Source organism: Rissa tridactyla, chromosome 9 (genome assembly GCF_028500815.1).
Source record: "Rissa tridactyla isolate bRisTri1 chromosome 9, bRisTri1.patW.cur.20221130, whole genome shotgun sequence".
Lineage (NCBI taxonomy): Eukaryota > Metazoa > Chordata > Aves > Charadriiformes > Laridae > Rissa > Rissa tridactyla.
In genome coordinates, this window is record NC_071474.1 from 37,608,877 (window position 1) to 37,627,755 (window position 18,879).

General features: G+C 39.3%; 1 protein-coding gene across 9 annotated transcripts in view; it reads left to right on the top strand.

Moving 5' to 3' along the window:
• TENM1 (teneurin transmembrane protein 1) overlaps positions 1 to 18,879 on the top strand; it is a 942,055-nt gene that overhangs the window by 806,167 nt on the left and 117,009 nt on the right. For all 9 annotated transcript variants that reach the window (XM_054214857.1, XM_054214863.1, XM_054214865.1 and 6 more), the window contains 5 exons: positions 4,493 to 4,692; positions 6,168 to 6,378; positions 9,805 to 9,906; positions 10,964 to 11,158; positions 14,479 to 14,679. In XM_054214857.1, coding sequence (XP_054070832.1) covers positions 4,493 to 4,692; positions 6,168 to 6,378; positions 9,805 to 9,906; positions 10,964 to 11,158; positions 14,479 to 14,679 — 909 coding nt within the window. The remainder of the gene's footprint in view (positions 1 to 4,492; positions 4,693 to 6,167; positions 6,379 to 9,804; positions 9,907 to 10,963; positions 11,159 to 14,478; positions 14,680 to 18,879) is intronic.

Sequence of the window (18,879 nt, forward strand, 5' to 3'; positions counted from 1 at the left end):
CCGTGCCCACTGCAGGTATTGTCTCACGCACAACCGAGACACGTCAGTTCACAATGGCGGCTGAAAATTACTTCCTTTAAAAATGTGAATATGTAAAATGCGAATATGAACTGGCTCGTTTGAAGGGTCAGAGAAGTGCCAGAGCTGGCATATGAAAGGAGAGGGCTGTACAGCCAGGAGTGTGAAGCGGAGAGCAGCACTGTCTCTGAGATGCACAATTCCTTTCTTTCAAGTCCTGTCATTTAATGTTGTTAGATCACCTACTTCAATATTAGTTGCAAGCTCTGGCCCATGCTTCCCATTGACCACCATGGTGATGCTTTCTGACTGTAAGAAGCAGATGGATAAATCAGGTTAGATCAGAGAAAAGTGAATGGGAGTAGAACATGAACCCTAGTCATTCCAGTTATTAGAAGGAAGGTAAAATTGTACTGAGAGCTGCTCTGCAATGATAGAAGATTTCCAGAGCTTTCAAATTTCAGAGCAGCGATCTGATTTTATGTGTGCCAGGTTAAGATCTCTGACTGTAAATATAAGACAGGGTGGGACATTGTTGTACCAGTCCCTCCAGAAGAAAGATTACATCTCAATCAATAGTCTTACAAATCAATGTGGCACAACTGGATAAAGATCATATTAGATAAATGAGCAATAGACATGTAGGTAAGGAGACAATGATCCATTATTTTGTCCCTTAGAATGGATTGGTAGTGAATTGCAGTAAATGTTAGATAGACTTTTGTATTTTTGGCCTGGTGCACCACGGAAAATATCTTAAATAGCTCTTCTCAGCTGCATTAAATCATTTTGTCAATATATTACAGATTTAATAAAAGCTCTTCCAAAGCATTTTGTTTCTAAAGGAGGATGTGCAGGAAAAACATCAAAAACCTTAAAAATAAGGTGCTTGAAAACAGAGAAAGGAATATGTGAGTCAGTAGAGACTCAAGGTAGTAGGTAAGAAACCAAAAACTTCACCCCGGGCAATCCCAACGTCTTGTGTAGCTACACAATTCTTCCACAACACTAAAGCACGGAGGGCTGTGACAGCAGAGCCCCTTCATTGAGGGCTTATCCAGCAGTTTCAGAGGTCAGTCTTGAATGTAGCTAGGCTATTGTCCCACTTGTCTCCTTTTGCCTTTTGGGGGTAACCTGCAATCCAGAGTTTATGCTAACGAGGAGCATACACTTGGGAAAACACAAGAAAAATGGTGTGGGCTTAGTACCAGGCATTACCACATGCATAGTCTGGCTGTGGTTAATTTCTGCTGGTTTTATTTCCTTCCATCACTTCTAATGTATATCAGTAATTTTATTGCCAGTGCTTGTACCAAATTCTCCATGCGAATGTGCTGGGAAGGAGGATTTGGAAACGGGCAACTCCTTTCACTACAGCAGGATACCACAGAAAGTTGGTACTTTACCTGTAAACTTGAAGCCTCTGATGTGATTTCATATGGATAAATAACTCCTGTTTGCTTTTCCAGACTTTGAAAGCGTATATTTTACCTAATCTTCTAATGAAAATCAAGTTTACACTCGAGCAAGTCGAATTTCTTTAAGAAGTCATTTTATAACACACTGACCCATGGCTATGAGTTAACATTTTAATATGCGGTAATGTGATTAAAAAAATTAAAAACCTACTGACGCTGGTATTTACCAGGGGAGTACAAGGAGATTGATTGTTTCAGGATCAGTAATAATCATCATATGGGTACTTTCTTGTGAAGATAATTGGCACCACGCTGTTCAGAGTTTTACTTTCTTGAAGCCAAAAGAAACCTGTGATTAGGAATCTATGTTCTGTTTTAGACTTGCAAGGCAAGTGTGCTTAGAAAGAATAGGGAAGAATTAATACCAGTTGGCAAGATTGGGAGCTGTACAAGGAATTGCATATAGATAATTAAATGATACTTTGTCACAAGAAAAATGTTGTTCTGAGAAAGATGTCTTTTAGAATAAGAACAGAACAATGTTGCAGCACTGTAATTTTTAAAGCTTATTCCAGACTTTGTCAAGAAAGAGCAAGGAAGTATACAAGGACAGTCTGTGAATAGTGTGTCTTCAGATGCCTTTTTCGTACAGCCAAATATCTGCTTAGTTCAATTAAGCATAGAAACAGAGCTAGATTATTTTTCTATAAAGAAGGGACAGTGGCTCAGTGAACGTGAGAACATGCACTTCAGACACAGCTCTTACAGTAGCCTTTTCATGCTGTCTGGTTGTGTGAAAAAATACTGTTTGAAAGGTAGAGATGCTGCAACTGCGCACTTTCAGTAGGTGGTAGATAATATATGTATTTTCCTGTTACCATTGTGAACTGCAGCCTGCGCTGCTTTGCTGTGTAATGGGATAAAAGTAAATCTAAGTGCGTCTGGTTTTTTTAAGGATTGCATAAAATTATTACTAAAAAAAAGGCATTTTTTCAGCCAAATGTGGAAAAACTCAGAGATGTGTTGTTTTGAGACTAGCAACACTAACGTGGTATTCGCCATAATTTGGTAACATCAATTCGTGAAAATACTCCCTGACTAAAGACATAATGCTTTTTATTTTTATTGGAGAAACAGGCCTTCTCACTTCAACCAACTTAAGAAGCAGTCACTGTATTTTAAAGGACCTTGAACACGGACCAATAATGCCATTAACTTCCAAAATGATACTATATCCTTGACTTTTTACTTAGTGCTCTACGAACTTGTAATTGAATCACATTAATTACTATGTGTCAATATCACCAAAAAGTTCCTTAGTGTTTTACTTAACCCAGGGTAATTGCTTGCAAAGAATCATTAAGATTTAATATCCCTGGAGTACTGGAAGTAGGGGAAAAGGTTTTCAAATTCACATCGGTCAAGTAGGATCCTGTATGGGTTGGGGTGGGAAGGGATCCACTTTCCTTGCCCAACATGGGAAGTTTAATTCTCTTCAAAACTCAGGATTTTTTCCATGAAGCACATTGGAGAGCAGCAGTCTGACCTTGAACATCGTTAAAGCAGCAATTTGGAAATATTTTAACTCATGAACTAAGTAACAGGTGTATTTTTACAGTATTAGATTACAAGTTCTGTGCTCTAAAAATAGATGCTTTTATGTGTTAAGGTGTTAAAAGTCAGCTCCTAGTTCTTGCTGTAGGCTTGGTGACACAAAGCAGCCGTAAAGCTGGAAGATCCAGTACCCAGAGAATTGCTCCTGCCTTGTAAATTAAATCTCTATTCATTAAGAATGCTAAGTACTTCCTACACTAGTTAAAGCCTATGTAAGATCCCACTGAGGATCTTTGTTATTAATATGTTCAGGAAAAAACTGGCCCTAGCTTTGCTACTGCTGGTTTCATTTCCAATGGAAATGTATAAAATTTCATGTACATTATGTTGCGCTACATATTTACATGCATTATTGTAAAAGGTGAGGCTCCAGTCACTTTGATTGCCCTTCTCTATCCTTCACTGTGATGCTGGAATAAAATGAAACATAAATGGCTATGGCTGCTGAATCCAGTCTTTTTCTCTTGGCTCTTCCCCCGGTGCGGCATACTGTCCTGCTTTTTTTCTAGTTGAGAGAAGGTATGGAAATGCAAGTTAGAGTTTTGCAAAACTTGCAATGGAATTAGCTCCGATGTTAGCAGGATTGGCTCTGTGGTTTGCAGCATGTCATGATGCTGATCACAGACAGGCATTAAAATACTCAAAGATGGTGATAGAAGCCAGCAAAGCAAGCCAGCTCCAATTTGGTTTGGTAATGGTCGTCTTTATGCATTCCATTTCCCTTTCTATGTCAGCTCTCTCACACCCATGTGTGAAGTTACGTACTGTAGATGTCTGCAAATTTATTGTTAGGCATTACAACATTATGCCAGTTTTCTCTTTAGGTTGCCTGTCCCTATCCTCTTGCCCCTGCTACGGTTTCATGCAGAAAGCTCAAGCCAAAGCAGATGTCCTTTATTTCTCCAGGACTAGATTATCACTACCATAATAAAATCATTAGGAATGGTGATTAATAGAAATCAAGGCTTTGGACATGGGCTCCGACCTACCAGGTTTGATGGATTTTCTGTCCTCACTGGTGTCCATTTGTGTAGCTGATGCAATGCCCGTTCGGCAGCAGTCTGGAATACGTGCCAGAGGAAGCTCTCCTGCTGCCTTCTCTCTGTGCGTTCTCGGCTGAATGGGGTTTGTTTGCATAGCTGATAGGTAAAGACCATGGTTTACGCAGCAGCACTTCTACCTTTTTATATTCAGTAAAGCGTTCCAGGATTTCGGGGGCAAAAATGCAGTGACGCCTGTTGTCCTAAGTATTGCGTGCAAGTTTATATGTATTTTTCAACCAGTTGAATAAAAAATGAAACAATTTCAGTGAAATGCCCTCCGTTTAGAGGTTGTTTACAATATATTCTGATATATCTAAGGCACGTTTATACCTCGTGACATGTTACCTTCACCCACCAAGAATACGCAACTGATGGTTTTGTTTGTTTCTGGAAAATTAGTGTTTCAGAAGGGACGGGCCATAGACACAGGAGAAGTTGAGATTGGAGCACAAGTCATGCAGACGATCCCCCCTGGTTTATTCTGGCGCTTTCAGATTACTATACATCACCCCATGTACCTGAAATTTAACATTTCACTGGCGAAGGATTCTCTGCTGGGAATTTATGGCAGAAGAAACATTCCACCTACTCACACTCAGGTAATCAGAAATAATACATATTATTCTATTATCTATCATATTACGTTTTCAAACAGGAGTGGATGCCGATGTTCACAAGACACTTTCCAAGCAGGGAGGGAGGAAGGGACTGGCTGCAACCACAAAAAGCAGTCCGTTTATCCCTTTTTTTACTGAGGTCTAGCTATACCCTCAGCCTGTGCTCTCTCAGAGGCAGGGACAGTGTTGTACCAGGAAGGTCAGCAGCTGTGACCGCTGCGAGGTGACTGCCCGAGAGGCTGGACAGGCACGCACTGCGCTGCTTTGTAGCTCCAGCATCTTCTGGGGGGGGTGGGAAGGGGGTTGAAGTACCAGATCATTTGAAAATGCTTTAATCTTTTTACAACATCATCAAATAAACAGGTTACGTAGCCAGTAGAAAGAGTTAATAGGGAAGGAAAAAAATGTATCTGTTTCTGGTTTCTAATATTAAGATTATTTTTGAGTATTTACTCCTAGGGATTTTGCAGGAGAAATCCTAGCTAAGCAGTAAGAATATGTATTTGACTTTTTTCTTTTTTTTTTTTTTTTTTTTAGACTTAACATACTTGGCACATGAAGCTGTCATTTCTATGGATAATAGATTTTTCAGCTTTCTTATAGCAGGATCGCGCTCTGCAGAGTGTGATAAACTTTTTTATATGGAATCATGGAAAGATTGCTTAGAAAGGACTCCTGAAGATCATCTTGTCTGACCTCAAAAATTATTTACTAGAGTTTTGATCTTAGAAACAAAAGTTTTTAGCTGTCATTGACTTTAATTGAAGCTGGGTCTTCAGTTGAGCTGAAGTTGAACTTTACTGAAAATCAGAATGCTTAGAAAAAACTAGAGAAATACATAAATTTCTTGAACAGGGATTCATAAAAAGGTTTATGTCTCTGATGCTTTGAAGCTACCTGGACTTAAAAGTTCTCAGCATCAACTTGGTTAGAAATCTAAGACCTTCTGTGTAAAAAATATATACTTATTTGTATTAATAAAATTAAATATAAATAAAAAGTGTATTTAGGTTTTGATATACAGTATTTATATCGAGGGACAAACATTTAAAAATCTGATATAGAACAATAGGTTCTTTAATTTGTTTTTGCCATTTGAAGTTATTCACTGCATAATGTAGGCACTACACCTTGGAATTTTGGAATTATCACCATTAAAGAGATGTAATTTTTGAAGTAAATCTGCTGTATTTAGTGCAGCAAGTCTGAATTTTCCCTGCCATAGTCGGCAGCAAGTTTTGATGCCAGATTTCTGACCTACTGTAATGCTTTTTATATGGAAACTGAAGCTAACTGGAGCAGGCTATGCATCTGTATCACACGCATTCACATTGATGAATACTTAGTCGGGCAATTCCGCTTAAGATTTCAACTGCTTATTCCTGTTTGAATGAGACATGCAGAGTAGATTCATAAAAATTTGCTAGGTGGTTAATTTTTCCTCATTATTATTTCAGTTTGATTTTGTAAAACTGATGGATGGAAAACAGTTAATTAAACCGGAACCAAAAAACTCAGAGGAGCCTCAGCAAGCTCCCAGGAATCTGATCTTAACTTCACTGCAAGAGACAGGCTTCATTGAGTATATGGATCAAGGAGCTTGGCATATGGCATTCTACAATGACGGAAAGAAGGTGGAGCAAGTGTTTGTACTAACTACAGCGATTGGTAAGAACAACTACAATAAAATGGTTGTTCGGATTATTACATTGGAAAGATGTATTTGAAAATAAATTATAGACCTTGATTCCGGCTTCTCTTAAGTATTCTCTGAACTATGTTTTGTTTCAGCTTTTCAGGTTTTAATTAACCTCAGCGGAGCAACTTTATGTTTATGCCAATATTAGGCAAATAGCTGTGCTTGTATATTAAAGATGGAGGTTATCAGATTAATTAAGTGTGAACTTTTCATGTGTGTTAAAATTTTTATATGATAGCTTAAATGCTTGAGTAATTTCTGGTGTTGTCTTGCTCAAAGTAAAAGAGATTATCCCCCTCTCTATCTACATCAGAACCATAAATCCTACAAAAGTTATCCAGGCTTTAATTTCTCATTTCCAGTATTTTAGTCAGTCAGAAAATCTAAACGGCAGCTTTTGTGGATTCGGTTGTGATTGTTGTTTGATGGATGGGTGCTGTTGTTTTCTACAGTTATTCAAATGCACCATTTTGTTTGGAACACAGAAGACAAATGTAGGAGACAGTGTCCTGGTGGCATATCAGATCCCTACTGCTTTTTTAATAGGTATAGGCGGACAAATGTTTCCAACTCTAGGTATTGTTAGTGAGCAGTTCTCACACATAGGGTTTCTTTGGAATTTAAATTTAGGTAAAGTGTTGTATTTATGACAGTCTGGGTTTGCTGCAAGACTTTAACCACTATGCCCTTTAGTTAACCTGTTCTACCATATGTTTAGCAAGATGTCTTTACTAGTAATGGACATGCCATCTGCTCTTTAGAACAATTGGAGGCTATTTTTACTTGATGGTGAACACCTTGCAGAGCAGGACGGTATGATTCAAATACCAAGATTTTGTAGGACTTGCAGGAAAATAATTTAGAAATTGAGATAGATAGAATTGTAATTACTGTTTTTTATTTAAAAGTTCATACTTGCTCTGTTCAGAAAAGCGAATCTTTTGCAAGCAAGAAAAAATGCCTTTATTCAATGCCATATGAGAAAATATTTAAGCAATTTATGAAGTCTCTTCGCAGATGGCTCTATGGAGAGCATAAAACCTGGCCAAACTCCAGTCCAGATCAGAATCCAAGTACCTGCCTCGTTGTTTATTTCTACTGTAAGACGGCAGTGTTTTTACAGGAGGATTTAACCAATATTTCATCATTAAGTAGCTTACCGCTCCAAAATAAGAAATAAATAAAGAAAAAGATGAAATTGAACACTACAGTTTTGTTCTTGCTACGTTTGGTGAAAAAGAAGCTGTTCATCCTTTCTCTGGCCAATAAGCAGAACAGACTGGGTCTTACAGAGAGGAACAGTAAGAAACACAGTGCAGGCAGGAATCCTTATTCTTACTTCAGAAATGGCTCCGTTTTGGGGAAAAAGAGTGTTCATGCTGCAAGAATCTGCTGCTGATGCATTTGAAAGTAGCGCTAGCTATTGTGTTTTCATAACCTGTGTATCATCTTCTCATAGTGTTCTTGGTTGTTTCTTTGGGAGTTTCCACCCAAAAAAAATAATCCTTGAGCCGTACTCCTTACTCTAGACTGGGATGGAGTCATATTTGACGCCTCTATCGACAAAGGAATCAACGAAGACCACAGATTGAAACACTCAGAATAGAGCAAGAGCTTGGATGCATCTCTGCTGTACGATGCTGTTGGCTGTGTGAAGCAGTCATGCCCTCCTCATGGGCATCTGTTAAGTAGTATTTCAAGTTGCTCAGTCTTAGTTATGTATAAAATTGATTTTGCTGACACTCTAGCTAGAGCTCTGATCAGACTTTCCCTTGACGGGGGTAATTTGCATGCAAAATCTGGCATGCCTCAAGTACTTTCGTAGACTGAATAAAGGCCAGCCCAAACCGGACATTCCATCGAGGGGAGGGAACTTTTCAAACCATTTCAGATCAACGTGTAGGGGTCATTTACCATGTGATTCTGGAAAACTGAGAAGACAGGCAAGTGTACACATAGAGCAAGAGAAGAGTTGATAATGAACAGTAATATGTAAAAAATAATAACATGCAGCATATCTGTGAAAAAACTTACTTCTGAAAATGAGCTAGTTTTTTGACTTTGAAACAGAGATCTGTGTACAGGTTGTGGATATCTGATAAACAGATACATATCAAACGCCTGTTCTTTGCTGATAGCCTGAAAGGAACGTTTTTAAATAACGGCAGGAGTTTTCAAGAGGAACCAATCCTTATCTGCCCAAGTGCCCACAAATAAGATCAAAATAAACTTATTTCAGTTATTCATATTAGTTGTAGTATGTGCTTTTAATCCATCTTTTGACAAGTTACGTTTGAGTTTAAAAGTATATCAGATTTGATTAGATTAAATATTCCAATGATGTGCCCTTTCTTGAGAAAAGTTTTTCCTCCCAAATCGCTTGCCAGGGACAGATACTTTTCAAAAGGATCTGGGTTTTCTTCTTTTTCCTCAACAGTTATTATTTTGTGGGAAAGGAGTCATGTTTCCTATCTTCTGTGGCCAGAGGTACTTCCCCGCATCTATGAACGCATGTGCGCATAAAACAGCCTCGGGCCCCACTGTTCTGTAGCCCCACTCCAGTCCTGCCCAGTACCTGCATGGGCTGCGGAGACCCTCAGTCCTGCTGCTGGCCTGACAGCGACCTACTTCACGTGGGAGCAACTTAGCCTTGGATTTGCTTCGTATTCTTTACGTAAAACCCATATGAATCAGGGAATCCACTGAATTCCCGCAGGAGATACGTATGTAAAATAAAATCAGCCAATCCACGTGCAGATATGAGCCTGTCCTGTGATGTGTGGGGTTAAGTGGTTTACTGTCCAGAGCTGGGCAAGTTTAAGATCAGAACTGAAGGTGGGTTTTGTGGTGTTTTTTTTTTTTCTTCAAATCTAGTTCTTAGTCCTTTATTGCACTGAGTTTCATCACTGTACAAAAGACTATTTTTTTCTTCACCTGATTGTATAGAAGTGGAAATCCTACCCTCCTCCAAGGAATTCAATTCACAAGGTTCAAGTGAAACACCATAGAAGGCAATTTACTCTATAAACAGGTTTCAAACAAATTACTTCAGCAATAAGAGAAAGTGTTTAAGGTGGACATTTTTCAGCAAATACTCTGGTTCTTGCAGTGCTTTTAATGGTGGTAAATTTTACATGAACACTTACTTTAAAAGCTTTTTGGTGTAATATAAATGATGCACTTGTTATCTTGAAGCTGTCAAGACAAAATCTAATATTTGTAAGCTGCTTGAACAGGAATTTTGTTTTATGCTCCCTATGAATGAAAATGGGCCTTTTACTGCTTCTGCACCTATTTGTATGTTGAGATGTGTCCTGCAGAGTGAGGTGAAGATGCCATTCATTTCAAATACAACCAATTTTTATTTTTCTTTGTGCACAACTCTCAATAAACAGAAATCCTGGATGACTGCTCTACTAATTGCAATGGGAATGGAGAATGTATCTCGGGGCACTGCCACTGTTTCCCGGGATTCCTTGGTCCTGATTGCGCAAAAGGTAATCTCATATGAACTGACCCGCGGTGCATGACAGGGCTTGTGATTATGGTGTGTGACTGCTGGGCTTGCAAAGATTCAAAGTGATTAAAGGAGATTAAATTCCTTTTTCCAGCCAGATGGCAGATACAGTACGAGCACACACATAGAAGGTTTTTTTATGCTGTACTTGAGCTAAGATGCATCAACCACTTCGCCGTCCCTGACTTTCAGAGTTAATAGATTCCTCCATCCCTCTTCGCATCCACGGCATGATTATAAAATACATTTTTTAATAAGCGTGTTAGCTTAGCATAATGCTTTCTGTTATTTAAAAGTGACAAAACAGTTTCACTTTGGAGAAAATTGCATGAGTCAGTCAAATGCTTCTGTGGTCTTAACTTGAATAGGGTGTAGAAAAGAAACCTAAAGCAGCTTAGAGACTGTTTTCCAGCATTTGGGGCAAAAAACTTGCTAAAAAGATTGTAAGTGAGCTTATTTCTGTTTCAGATAATTCTGTGAGTATTAGCTATCATCTACTGCATACGATGTCTGGAAGTTCTCATGTTTTTCCAGTGTTTCCTCAAATTTAGGACTGACTTTATTTTTTAAGAGCTTGATTGGCTCAGAAATTGATACTGGATTGTAAAACTAATCTTCCGCATCGCTGGTTTACGTGCAGATCAGTAATGGCTAAAACTTCAGTAATGTTAAGTCTGCTCGGAAGGAAGAAGAAAAGGGCAGTATCTTGCTTCAGTTCACAGGGAAGAAATATTAATCTTACTGGAAATCATAAGCAGGCATCACTGCAGATTTTCTGCAGCGACCAGTCAAGGGGAGGGAATTATTTTTATTTTCTATCCCATTTCAGGTCAAAATTAAGGTATTCTAGTGAAGCAGACTGAGGAGACAAGGACCTTGTATTACTGCTGCACTACCCAGTTCAAAGATTTCAGTCTGTCACAAGCCTCGATCGGGGGGCTGGAGTGGAAAAGCAATTTTACAGAACGATAAATGCAATAAATGTTAATCTATGTAAGTTTGTAAATACACTAAAAAGGTCAACCTGTCTTCTTCAGATTCCTGCCCAGTGCTGTGCAGCGGCAATGGAGAATACGAGAAGGGTCACTGTGTGTGTCGAAACGGGTGGAAAGGACCAGAGTGTGATGTTCCAGAAGAACAGTGTATTGATCCAACCTGCTTTGGCCATGGCACTTGCATCATGGGCGTCTGCATCTGTGTCCCTGGATACAAAGGAGAGATTTGTGAGGAAGGTGTGTGAAGTTTCCCTCTCTATAGTTAGGGGGGTTGATTTTTGTCTTTAATCTCCAAACCTGTTTTAAGGCAGTTAAGAACTCACATAGATGTGAGAAGTTTACTGTGAAGCAGTGCTGTTTTCCTCAAAAGCACCTTTACTGTCTCATAGAAAGTAATATTAAGATAGAAAATTATCAAAGGTAAAGGCATTCAGGTCTCAGGCAGCCTGTAGCAGCTCAAAAGATAAATAATTTCCAAGATTCACATTTTTATCGTAAATGATCAAAATGATCAAAATTATTTAACATTGTCTAATAAGACTATCAAATAATTGTGGCATGGGCAGTCCTGTGAAATACTCCGTTTCTCAGTCCAGGAGGACTCTAGTTCTTGGATGATTTCAGTTCCCTCTCTCCATTGAATCTCGGTAGCAAGAACAGAAGCGGGTGGAAGATTTTGCTCCAAAAGTTTCCTGGAAAACATCCCAGCAAGCAAGGGTTCCTTTTTTGTGTGTGAAAGTTGTGAGACCATCTTGATGTGTTTGTCTCCACTTTTCCTCTCTCAGGCTCCAGACACTTTTTTCAGGAAGGGTGGCCGGCGTTCCCAGTCCTGCGTGCTGCCAGTACGCTCAGTCCCTCAGCACACGCTGTCAGGCAGCCTGTGCCGACTGTTTTACTTGGCCAAAAGCTAAGGGTATGGCAGTCGGAAGATCATTTAAACAAAATATGATGTGGTAGTTCTCCACAGTAATCAGAAGATTGTAATCAGCTTTTCCCTTTCTTCGTTCTGTTACATCTTAGATTTTACTGTGAAGAACGTACTGACAATGTAAAGCCAAAAGAGCAGCAAACGGTTTCAGTTTACCATAGCATATTGTGTAATTCTGTTATCATATGTCATTTTTACTGTGAAGCCTGTGTTCAGGGCACTAAATGGGCATTCTTTAAGGCTTGGCTAATAAAAAGTGGGAAATTCTGAGGACAAGTAATTGTACTTTTGCTGGTTATAGTACCGCTGCGTCTCTGCCCTCATCTATAGAAAGAAGCAGTCGTTTGCCTGTTAGCGTTTCCAACGCTGATCAGCTTTGACTTTCTTCCTCTGTCCATGGCCTCGGAAAGCAGAACTCTGCTTCATGCTTGCCCTGATTTGTTGATTTTTCACTAGTCCCCTTAGCCTGAAGCTAGTGACAGCATACTTTGTGCTTCCTGCTATATAGATCTTAGGTAATTCTTTTGAGTAGCACACAGAAGAGGCTCTTTATGTGGCTTGAATTCTGTAGTCAGAAAAATGTCCAGGATGGATTTGATGGATTTGACAAACCTGGTATGGTTTCTAAAGGGAGGATCAAGAGAATGCTGCTGACATATTCGGTGTTGGTAGTTTCAGAAATGGACAAAAGCGAGAAAACCCAAATGGGAAACGGCAAGTAAAACACGTATTTACTGACCGAGGCCATGATGCTGAAGCCTGTAGCTGGTGAGAGGCTGGCTGCTCTCCTCAGCTGCTTTGTTTCTTGCCAAAACGTGGTCCTGCAAAATGGTTGAAAAAAACAATTGAGATAAATGTACTCAGACAGCTATTGAAACTAAGAGTGTGAAAACACTGGATTTTTAAAGTAAGAGACATATTTAAATTTTAAAGGAAGGTGGAATTATGTAGAAATAGGGTGGATGATACAAACCTGTGCAACCAAGTACAGTGGGGTTTTGTTGTAACAGTGTGTGCGTGACAGGACTGTTCTGTTTACTGTACTGTACAACGTAACTTGTGCGGTACTAGAAGTAATTCTGTCAGGAATTCAGATTACATTATTGTATGTACATATGAGTTTAGTATTATAGCAGTATTGTTACCATAGCAGACAGTAACAGATGTACTATCCAGGGAACAGTATATTGCTATGGGAGTCCCTTGAATTTGTCCTGTCAGATTATCATTACTGAAGTGAGTAATACTTTTTAAACTGTTTATGGAGCCGCTCAATTATTTTTAAATGGTCGGCAACATAAAGAGCTGTGTCGGGATGAGAGAAAATTGCCGAGTATTTTTGTCCTGTGCTTAGCAAGATATGCGTTGTCGGGAAATACTGATTCCCCTCTTTCAGAATTACATTGTGCTGTGCACAAGCCTGGAAGGCTGAAAAAGATACAGCATAAATCTTGAAATAAGATCTTGAATGGGTGGCATAGCAGCTCAAAAGATAAAGCATCACTTCTTCATTCTTAGGTCAAAAGGTCCTATAAACTGGAGGCCGTTAATCTCGATGTCTGAAATATTTAGCCTTCCCTTACTGAAGCGGAGAGCCATCTCTTCGTTTGTATAGCACAGAATACTGTTTGTTAAGTTTACAACTTCATCATTAAAATAATACTTGTGCTGATACTTGAAAAATACATACGAGAACTTTCGAAGCGTCTCTAACATCAGTCTGAAGCATGATCTAACGTGAATAGGCTTTTGGCTAATTGTTTCCCATGCTTGGACCCCACAAATCCTCTTCAGCTCTGCGGTCTTCCTGCAGCCTCCAGAGAAGGCAGACTGTGTGCTTCTTAAAATCCGTCTTGTTAAAGAAATGCTGGGGCTTTATGAGAGAATATGCTGATTATACAGGACTAACCAGCTGATTTAAATTCTTCAACAGAGCTCCTGAATTTTTCACTAGGAATAGTTTTATCCAAATTGAGAACAAATTTAGCTCTTTGTCTGTTTGCAAATTGTTCATCAGTACGTTATGACTTTTATGAATCTGTTCATTATCTGCAATTGCCCTGCACATACTTTTTATGAGTGTATGAGATTTTTTTTTAAAGCAAGCATTCAGTCAGAGATTCACTACTCAGGGTTAGTGGATGGCCGTATTTTTTGTATCAAATTTTCAGCTGTAGAGATAAATTTCCGCAGGAAGGTGAAAGAATAGATCTTTCTTTTCCCAGAAGTAAATGAAACACACAGCACAAATACCCAAATGGAAACACAATGCACAATTGCAGAAGTAATTATTAATTGCTCCAGTTCTTTCCCAGCCCTGCCACAGAAGCACAAACCTGCACTCACTTGGACCAGTAGATCTGTCCTGGGCATCAACGTTTTAAAATAAGACAATATCCTTGACAAGCAGAATCATATGATCTCTAACAGTCTACATGCTTGCTTGTTTTCTTGGTTTTGGCTTATACTTGCACAGATGTTAGCATAGTCTTTTTTTTCCTTATGTTTGTTAACATCACTTCAGTTTGGGTATTTGCACGAAAATCACCAAATGAATCTGAATCCCTGATGTATTTCACTAGGAAACCACTGTAGAGGTGCTCTAACTTGTATATTCCCTGCTTTCCAGAGGACTGCTTGGATCCGATGTGCTCCGGCCACGGCGTGTGCGTTCAAGGGGAATGTCACTGCTCCACGGGCTGGGGCGGTGTGAACTGTGAGACGTCGCTTCCCGTGTGCCAGGAGCAGTGCTCGGGGCACGGGACTTTCCTCCTGGACACGGGACTCTGCAGCTGCGAGCCGCAGTGGACGGGTTCAGACTGTTCAACAGGTATGCATGCTGGAGATTTTATTTCTTCAACAATGCCTATGCTTTCTGTTTGAGTCATGAAAGAAAGTAGTTACTATTACAGTGCTAGTATGAATTTAAAAAACAAGACAGGGATGAAGCAGGGGTGCTGTGGCATGGCACTTTATGGGCTTGGCAGCAACTGGCTTTCTGTTGACAAGGACAGAAAGGCTTTTTCTCTGTGACAAGGATGTTGACTGCCTGGTGGCGTGCCAGCAAGAACAGTACTTTCTGCAAGAGTGCAAGTGCCTCCTGGCATGGATTGGAGTTAAGCATGACTCTCGCATGAGATGTTGAGCACTATCAGGCTCATGCAATGAGGGAATCCGCAACTCTCAGAGACACTGGGAGGATATAGAAAGAATAATGGTCTAAATGCAGTGACTGGTGAGGAAAAAGGCTCTATCAAAAAATCTTTAAACCAAAATGACCATCCTTTCTCTCATGCTGGGATAAAAACTCTTTTCTTTCTTAGAGGACCATCAAGGTTTGATCCCACTGAATTTGATTAAGAGTTGAAATGGATTTCCTATGTGCTTTGTACGTTTACGTTTCCTTTTCTTAAAATGAATGCACTCTGGACATTTTACCCTGTAATGGAGCATGTCATTACCAATGTACGTGCTACTATTTTTTTCCCCCTATAAAGCTCACAAAACCAGAATCTGGAATGATAAGTAGCACATCCCAGTACAGAATAGATCCAGGTGACAGATTTGCTGAATACTGTGGAATACAACCAATCGTCCAAGTCACCAATTTTTCTTAGAAATCATCATTCAAAAGAACACTTGGAACAGTATAAGTTTCCATTCAGACCTTTAAAGTGTATGGTTATGATCTTTAAGTTGCGACTTATGTAATGTCCCACTCCACGATAACTTTTAAAGCAACCAGATATTGACCTGCAAATAATTTTCAGTGTTTGTTACAAAGACGCTGTGTTCATTCTACAATCCAAAATTAACGTGTGTAATTTCAGTCTGCCACTGTTGGATATGGTACCTGCTTTGATAAGAATTGACTTTTTATTGGCTTTCAGCAAAAGTCTGGTTGCTTGCATTTTTATCATGTGTTTTATTATTTGTTAAAAATATTCCCTGAAGGTTAGTAATATAGTAGTACTTCCATTAATGAAGCAAATAATTAGGAAAAGTGCTAGCTATGTATTAATTTTTTATTCCTAAAATATGCAAACTAATTCTGTTATAATACAACGTTATTGTAGCTCAAAAAGAGATGTTAATCTCCAACAGGTCTGTTGTGTCAGCTGCATGGAGCAGTTAGATATTAAGTAAGGGAACAAAGAGCTAATAAATAACTGCAGTGACGACGCTTTTATCTTGTGTGCTTGGATCATAATTTTTATGTTTGTCTCACCTCCAAGCTGTTTTGACTAATTTTTAGAAGAAAGGTAACTTTTTTCCTTACCTCCATAACCAGCAGGGATGATACCTCTCTTCATCCCCACTGTCTTCTGAGTTATCAAAGAATGCTTTTGCAACCACCAACCGGTATCCCTCTTTCTAGTTAGATACTTCAGATTTCTCCTTTCAAATATAGGTGTTAAACTGGATTGTTGTGGCAATACGCCGGTTAGACTGAAGTGTAGATGTTCGTTTGCGCTTGAGGCTTTCTTCATAGTATCAGTGATTGCTGTGCATGCTGGAAGTAAAGTCTGATTTTAGTGAGGAAGGAAAACATCAGATGAGTAAGTCAACAAGGTCAGAGTAAACGAGCTGTCACATGCGAATGGAAGAAATCATGAGGTTCTGTACGAAGAAGAGGATGAAAAGGGTAAACCACAGACTGCTCGTCTGGAATCAGACAGCAAGGGAGGCTGTGCAACTGGTAGACGAGCAGTCTCTCAGCCTGCCTCAAACCCTTGCACTTTTCCCACCATCTCTGTACCAGATTATTGTCAGTGAAAATCTGCTTTTCTGTACTGCCTTGAAGAATATAGGCTCCTGTCCTGATGATTTCTGCGTTCCCCAGCAAGTTCCAAATACTTTCAAAATAAAAGGACAAATTATTTTAAGCTTTATGTTTCTCCTAAATAGAAATTAATATATCTTTCTGTACTTTAAAAAGGAGCAATAGCAAAGGTGCCAGAATGCTTTTGAGTACATTAACCCAGATACAGTGTGGCACGCCTGAAGAGAGATGAGCCATCTCTAAGATACCTTCCCCACCTGCCCACCTCTAGCTCTTCAAACAATAGGAGATTCCATTTTACAAGCTGCAGAAAATACTGTGGACATGGAGGAAGAGGGATGAAGGGTGACTGTGTGAACCATGCATATCCTGAAGGATTGCCAATGTTTGGAGCCCTAGCCTGAGATCTGGAGTCATTCATGGATTTTTGAGGCTGGAAAAGACTGTGGTGTTTATGCCGTTTGATTTTCTGTAGGATACATATTAAAAAAAAAAAAAAACATCCTTCAGTTTCTGCTTGACACTCATAATTTCTGTTTAGTTTTTAGAAATTCAACCTTCTCGCAGAGGCTGAAAATGAAGGATAGTCTACTATGTCCTTAGGTAAATGGTTTCAATTATGCCTGACCCTCTCCTAAAAAGTGCACAGTCTACTCTCGGTTCGAATAGGTGAAAAGTCTTACAATTGTGTTTCTTTTTGTGAGGTGAAAGACTGTCAAATTCTTTGTCATATTCATTATAATTTCTGTCTTTAATGTTTATAAAAAGGGCCAATATTTTAAATCCATTTGCTTCTCATAACGCCGCATACACACACCACTCTCTCCACTACCTCCCTTTTCTCTTTCTCTTTCTCTCTCTCTATCTCTGTCTCCACCTCCACAACAGGAATAATGCCAGAAAAAGCATTACCTATTTCTTGGGGTTTGGGTAGGCGTTTTGGGAAGTATGACCCACCACATAAATTGTGTGTTTTTCCTTTCTATTGCTTCATTGAAAAATTACATCAAGGGAACACTGAAATTCCAAGCTTAAATATTCAAAGATCAAAGAAAGACAAAAGAAGATACCTACACGTTAACTAACTCATCTTTCCTGTATTTCTTATGAAACAGGTTTAATTTTCACAAATATAGAAATTCCATTTTGCTAAGGATGTACGGGCTGATCATTCAAGTGGTTACTTGCTCCTGTGTACACTTGTTCCTCTGCACAGTTGCTGCACTAAAGACAGTGTCTTTTTCTAATCTACCGGACTATTCAGATGAGATTCTACATGAAATTGCATGTTGAGGGTGTTTGGGTACAACAAACACTGAACTGTGATACGATTGAATTAATTGGTTGGTAAGAAGAGGCTAGTTTAAAAAAGGTGAAATGTGTATATAGTTCTATATAAATATTTGAAGGTGCACATGCACAAAAGCAAAGAATAATGGCGTGAACTGGATTTATTTCTCGTCTTCCCTGGCATGGGGCATGGTTTCTAAAGGGACTGTCAAAACGAGGAGGCCATAGCTGTGACCCACCTAAGTATCGCAGAGTCCATCTTGGAGGCTTCTGTATAGGAATATGAATTCTGGCTTTAGCCCCTTTTTTTAGCTCAGCAAATAAACGTCTGATTGTCCATTGAACTTTGGCAATGTTTTCTCTGAAGAACTCTTCCTTTTTCTTTATACCTTATGTACGTTCTTAAGGAATTAATTTATTCAATAGAATAGAATAATTCAACAGACAACATCTGTACTACAAAGGCTGGTATAACTAGGGCAGCCCCAGTTTGTGTTCAGAGCTGAGGATTACTCTTCTATCAAAAAGTAGCTCCAGTGTTAGGGGTGTTTCTTACACTGTGGCTGTGGAGAAGCAGCTGTGTGGCACTGAGTTAACTACCATATAACCAGTCCAGAGTCCATCTGACTTATTGCTCTAGTTAAACTGTCCTGCATGACCTATCAGTTTGAGCATCTTTTACGTATGAGGATTAGCTGGCAATCGGGCACCTTTGTAGCATTGCTACAAAGCATACTGTTAACAGCTATGAGCTGGGGAGAGCAGATGCTTGCTGCCAAAATAATTGACATCGTCTCCTGATGTGGCCATCACACCAGCTTCTAGCCAAAAGAGTGGTAATTCTGAAGTGCTTCAAGATCATATTGTTATCATCAGAGGCCTGAGGCCAGGATCCTTCTCCGCTATAGCATAGACCTGCTTACTTTTTTTGCACAGCTTTGATTCCCAAAGTATTTT